Consider the following 6,000-nt stretch of genomic DNA (forward strand, 5'->3'; position numbering starts at 1 on the left):
GCCTATTACACACACACTTACAAAGGCAGGGATCTGACTGCTTGGCTTGTACGAGTTCTAATCCAGGGGATTTCCACTACTATGATCACTGAAGTGGTGGGGAGAGAGTAAGGGATGAAGGGAACAAGTAAATCCCACTCGTTTCCATTCACATGACTTGGGGGAAGCCCTGATTCCTGGCATGAGAGAATAAACTAGTGTCAACATGAACTACAGAAGCCTGCGGCCCCATTATAATACTGAACGGGAGCAGCAGGCGCGAAAAGACGTGGTTGTCATAGACCAAGGCCTTCCATCGTGATATATCGTGACACAGGCAGGGAGGGCGGGACAATAAACCACCCCAGCGCCAGCAGCCCCAACCCAAACAACAAGGCGGAGACCTCCCTTCCCCTCTTATCCCGGAAGGTCCCGGCAAAGCCCGTCCCCGCAGCTGGGAAACAGCGGCCCCCCTGAGCCGTTCCGCCCTGCCCCGCTGACCCCCGCTTCCCGAGCCGCGGACGCCTCAAGTCGGGGGAAGGAGGGTCTGGGTGTGGGAGGGAGACAGACCCGGCGGGGGTCGGCGCCGCTCCGGGGCCCTGCGGCCTGCCCTTCCGGCGGGGGAGGAGAAACGCGCTGCACCGCTCCGCTCCCCTCCCCCGGCTGAGGCGGCAGCGGCGCCACGTCTCGGGCTGGCAGCTGGAGGACGGAGCCCGTCGCTAGCTGTCAGGTCTGTGGGGAGGGGACGGGGCCTGCTGGGGGTCCCGTGGGAGGGGGCTGAGCGCTGGGCCCCGAGTCCCCACGGGGAAGGGACCCGGAGGGATTGGGCGGGCCGGCGCCGGGGAGTCTGGCTAGGCTCTGGCTGGGCTGGGGCTCGGGGCTGGACGGGCCGGGGCTGGGCTCTGGCCTGGAAGGGGGCGGGGGTCTGAGCTCGGGTTGGGCAGGGCAGGCCGGGGTGCAGCTCAGCGTCCTTGGGGTTTCAGGCCGGCACTTTGTGTGTCCCAGGTAAGCGAAATAAACCAGTGCTGGTGGTGCGGTGTGTATCAGTCACCGGGGACCCCTTCCTGCCTGTCTTGTGTGGAGGTTAAACCTTCCTCGCCGGTGGCTCCGTGGTGCTGTGTCTCTCTGGTTTCTTTGGGGGGGGTGGAGGATGAAAGGTGCTATGTCACTGCGAAATATTATTGTGCCATGTCTCTTTTCCTAACATCCAGCCTTCTGTCTTGGAGTCAGATAGAAGACTCCTGTCCTCCCAGGTGTCTCTAGCTGATGCTTCTTGTCACTTGTTTTTCTCTGTCTCTGGTAACCTTAGGTATAAGTTTTAAGTTTCACGGGGTGTCAGTCTGTGTTGTGCTTTTAAATGCTTTTAATCAAATGGGTTCTTTTGGGGTTTTTTTGGTTTCGTGAATGCCTGTGCTCTTAGTGCTGGCTATACACTTCCCTCCAACACTGCTCCTTTCTGTGTAAGGTGTCTGATGGGAGCCTGTGATGGGTATGTTATAAAGAGATAATTTATAATGGATTTTAATAGCAATTAGAAGTCAAAATGTGATGACTTTATATGATTAGGAACAAGGAAGAGCCTTAGGAAGAGAGAGTACTGTATAGACACAGCCCTTTGTACAAACTTTGTTATTATATTTCACTACATTTTAAAAGTCTCTGCAACATGAATGTTCGTGTACAGGGCAGACACAGGTATTTGTTGCTAGGAATGCCTGACAAATCATCTAAATTAGTCAGACTGGATTGTGTAAGGTGTAACTATGGTGATTGTAAACTCTTTTTACCCTATTGCTACAATCAGGATCCCCTTATGACTTGTTCTATGTACAGTATCTGTCGTGATGTCAGCATTGGTAGCAGCTATTACTAAAGTTTAAGTTAGAGTTATATGTAACTTTAAAAAGTCTGAGGTTATTTGTAATGTATGCATATTTCTCTTTTTGGAGGGAAATTCCATCCTAAAATGCCAACCCCAGTCCAGACACCTGCTGTGAAAATAGGCATGGATTAGCTGCTGGCTTTCTAGGGTCATTGCCTTTTTGGTGTGCATGTGATATGGACAAGGCTCTTTTTGGTATTGGGATAACACTGGATCCAGTCCAGTGCATGTTAAACTTCTATTGATTTCAGTGAGAGTTTTGCCCTCATGACTGCAGGATCTGGTCTTAAATCTGGTTGTATTATTCCCTTGACACTGTTGCTCTAATCACCAAGAGATCAAGTGGTGTGGCACCTCAGAAATTATAGATGTATTCTGTGGAGATGGAGAGGGAATAGAAGGTTAAATTACACTTCCAAACACAATCTAATAATTTGAGCAATTTACACATTTAACAGTTTTTTTTTATACTGTTAGATAAAATTCTGCTTTTTAGTCAAGTGCTTTTTAGTGTCTTGTTTTTGTACAGCAATCCATTACTTCTTGTAATCTTCTACCTTTTATATTTAATTAGCGTATTGGTAATTAAACTGATAATTTGTTAAACAAATTATAAAGATAATATTGCATTCATTTCATGTCTTGACTCATATTTAAACATCTGGCTGTTTGACATATCATTGGCAGAATGCAGTGAATTTTGTTAGGATATCCTCAGTAGCCTTGCCCTAGGGCCTAAGAGCTGCCAGTCTAGGCTGGCCTTCTAACTTTCATTCTGACTGTCAACACAAGCTGTAATTAGCAGGTCACGCTCCTGCAAAGTTATATGTGTTGGTTGCTGTGCAGGAACCTGAGCTACAACTGAATAAACAATAGTGTCATGATTTAAATAAAAGGTTAGATTCAAGCCACTATTTGCATTCATAGAGGTAAAATAACAGACTTCAACTGGAATAACTCCCCAAAATAAAATACACAGTACAGGAGTCCAGATTATTAATGAGTAGGGTGACCATATGTCTCATTTTGGCTGGGATGGTTCCCTTTTTAAGCTCTGTCCCAGACATCCTGAGTTTTTTGGTAAAACTGGGCAGGTTTGCTCTTGCCAGCTGATCGTCAGTTGGCAAGAGCAAACGGGATACATGCCCAATTTTGCCAAAAAATGGTGCACGACCCCCAATGGGGTGTATGTGGAGGAACGTTCTTGGGGCTTGGGCAAGTGGCCAGCCCTGTGTGGAGGGGCTTCGGCCAGCGCTGCAGGGGTGGGGGCGCAGGTTTGAGCAAGCCCTGCGCAGTGACCTGTTTTCATTTGGGGAAATATGGTCAGGAACGAGTGACCACAGTAATTTGTTGGAGTGGGACAATTACATACTGTAGTTTATTGGAGTTGATACCCAGTTTAGAATACATATTTACATTAAAAAGGGCTTTAGGATAATGATCTTTAATCAATTGTCTGGGTGCAGAACCAATTTCTGTAGGCTTGCACAGGTCTTTGTACTGTAAAAGTTGAGAAATATGTTATTAAATAATGTATTCATTCTGCAGGACAGTGGATTATTGTCTCCACTATCATTTCATACCCTGATTCTGTACATTGGAGTAAATGAATTGAGTGGGTGAAGAGCAATTTGTAAGTGCTACTTACTGTCTATCTGGTATCTTCAACGTTGTGAATATGTTTTTAAAATAAATGTATTTGTTTCCAGTGAATGTAGCATCTTGGTAATTGCTTTTTTTGCTCCAGGATATTTTCATGACCTCCTGGAATTTGAGCTGCCTACTGTAAACCAACGAATGAAAAGCCCACTGTTGTGCTACTATACGACATCTCGAATAGTACTGCTGCTGATGGAGAGAATCTGGACTTGGTAGTTCACTTGGAGGCAAATTATTCAGAAGAATTAATTTCCTTGGATCTGGGTCGTTCTTACCATGGACTCCTCATCTGTTGAGCAAGGTGCCCTGTTGGAGAACAGAGCTAGCAATGGGGTGTCTCACAGTTCAGAAGGACGTCTGGATTATAAAGCCAAATCAGATATGCCAACTGAAGGAGCTGAAATTAATAGTGAGTCGTTTCATAAGAATTGAATCGCTTTCTGATTATAAGGCTTCTCTCTCGTTCATGATTTTGTCAGACAAGACGTTGACCATTATTTTGTTGGACTCAGTAGTGTATTTTGCCGTATAATAATATAGATTGTCTTGTGAAAACTATAACTCATCTGTCTTAGAAATTCAGAAGAAGTCCATCCTTTTAATTAAAAACTGCTTTTAAATTTTGTTTTTAAAGCCATTAATTAAATACAGCAATTGAGCAATCCCTATCACAATTAATCTGTGTTATCAAGTATCAGAGGGGTAGTCGTGTTAGTCTGAATCTGTAAAAAGCAACAGAGGGTCCTGTGGCACCTTTAAGACTAACAGAAGTATTGGGAGCATAAGCTTTCGTGGGTAAGAACCTCACTTCTTCAGATGCAAGTCTTGCATCTGAAGAAGTGAGGTTCTTACCCACAAAAGCTTATGCTCCCAGAGGTTCTTACCCACAAAAGCTTATGCTCCCAATACTTCTGTTAGTCTTAAAGGTGCCACAGGACCCTCTGAATCTGTGTTATTTTTTCTTCCCCTGAAATTAAGAGGTAAGATCCTCAAGGGCTTGTCTGCACCTGGAGTTATGGAATAGCTATTCCTGAATAACTCCATGTGTGAACACACTCTTATTCTAGAAAAAGAGTGCTTTTTTTCTGGTTTAGCATAATCCACTAAACTGTTCCACTTTACAAAATAATAAAGTAGAAAACTTTGCACTTGTTCACAAGAAGTTTAGTAATGTGCTGACTTAAATAGGCCTCCTTAGCATAAAGATTTATTGTTGAACATAAGAACGGCCATACTGGGTCAGACCAATGGTCCATCTAACCTAGTATCCTATCTTCTGACAATGGCCAATGCCAGGGTCTTCAGAGGGAATGAACTGAACAGGCAATCATTGAGTGATCCATCCCCTGTTGTCCACTCCCAGAGCATGGGGTTGCATTCCTGACCATCTTAGCTAATAGTCATTGGTGAACCTAATATGCATATGTGGAATTGATTTAATGTTGGTTGGAAATGGTTGAGTAATGAATGTATGTTACAGTTCCCATCTGTATAGTTCTGGTTGGGGTTTTTTTTGGTCATACAGCTACAATAAGGGGAGCCCAGAGCCTTTATTTTTGTTTGTCAGACAACCTTGTATCTGATTGCCAGGGTATAATCATAAGATGAATCATTCATCTCACACGAAGTTAAAATTTAACTGTTTCCTGTCCTTATTTCTGTCAGACATCTTCCTAACAATCATAGCTTTTAAATAGATTAAAAACAAGAGAAAGACATGCTATTTAATTATACCTTCTGGTGCTTTCAGGAGATTGCAGACATGTATCAAAATTATTGCAGCTAAATAACGTTAACAATAGCATGTAGTGTCCTGTATATTTTGTGGCTATAGAATTTGCCATGAAATCCATTCCTATGCTGAGAATTGTGCTCCAGAATCTTTTTAACACTTTTTTATAGTTGTGAGGATAACCTTTAAATCATGAAACAGATGTAAACTGATGCAGTGTTGTCTGCAGATTGAGAAAGACAGGCTGAAACAGTAGCTCAGATATGAACTGCCCAATCATTTCTGAGTTGTTGTGGCTGACGCCTATATATGACATAGCTATTTCACTACTCACCATCACAGTAGAAACATCCAGCTAACATGCCAAATTGCCTCCCATGCCCCAACATAGCTTTCAAAATGGCTCTTTCCTCTTGACAACTTCTGATGCAGTTATGCATTTCCAGTACAAAAATCTGAGACATATCAAAAACTGAAACAGTAGCACCAGTATAATTTTTTAATATAAAAACCAATAACGCGGGCTGCTGAAGGGATTATGGCAGTGGTCGGCAACGTTTGGCACGCGGCTCGCCAGGGTAAGCACCCTGGCGGGCCAGGCCAGTTTATTTACCTGCTGACGCGGCAGGTTCGGCCGATCGCGGCCCCCACTGGCCGCGGTTCGCCGTCCCGGGCCAATGGGGGCGGCGGGAAGCTGCGGCCAGCACATCCCTCGGCCCACGCTGCTTCCCGCAGCCCCCATTGGCCT

General features: G+C 44.7%; 1 protein-coding gene across 4 annotated transcripts in view; it reads left to right on the forward strand.

Moving 5' to 3' along the window:
- The first annotated feature begins 477 nt into the window (after window positions 1-477).
- The window catches only part of GOLGA3 (golgin A3), a 38,974-nt gene continuing 33,451 nt past the window's right edge, over window positions 478-6,000 (forward strand). Inside the window, exons 1-3 of one of the 4 annotated variants that reach the window (XM_034790868.1) lie at window positions 620-709; window positions 3,410-3,494; window positions 3,609-3,929. In XM_034790868.1, coding sequence (XP_034646759.1) covers window positions 3,797-3,929 — 133 coding nt within the window. In that variant the 5' untranslated portion in view covers window positions 620-709; window positions 3,410-3,494; window positions 3,609-3,796. Of the gene's footprint in view, window positions 710-961; window positions 985-3,409; window positions 3,495-3,608; window positions 3,930-6,000 lie in introns of those variants that run through there. The other 3 variants (XM_034790867.1, XM_034790870.1, XM_034790869.1) reach the window with 3 other exon arrangements.

This window comes from Trachemys scripta, chromosome 15 (genome assembly GCF_013100865.1).
Source record: "Trachemys scripta elegans isolate TJP31775 chromosome 15, CAS_Tse_1.0, whole genome shotgun sequence".
NCBI lineage: Eukaryota > Metazoa > Chordata > Testudines > Emydidae > Trachemys > Trachemys scripta.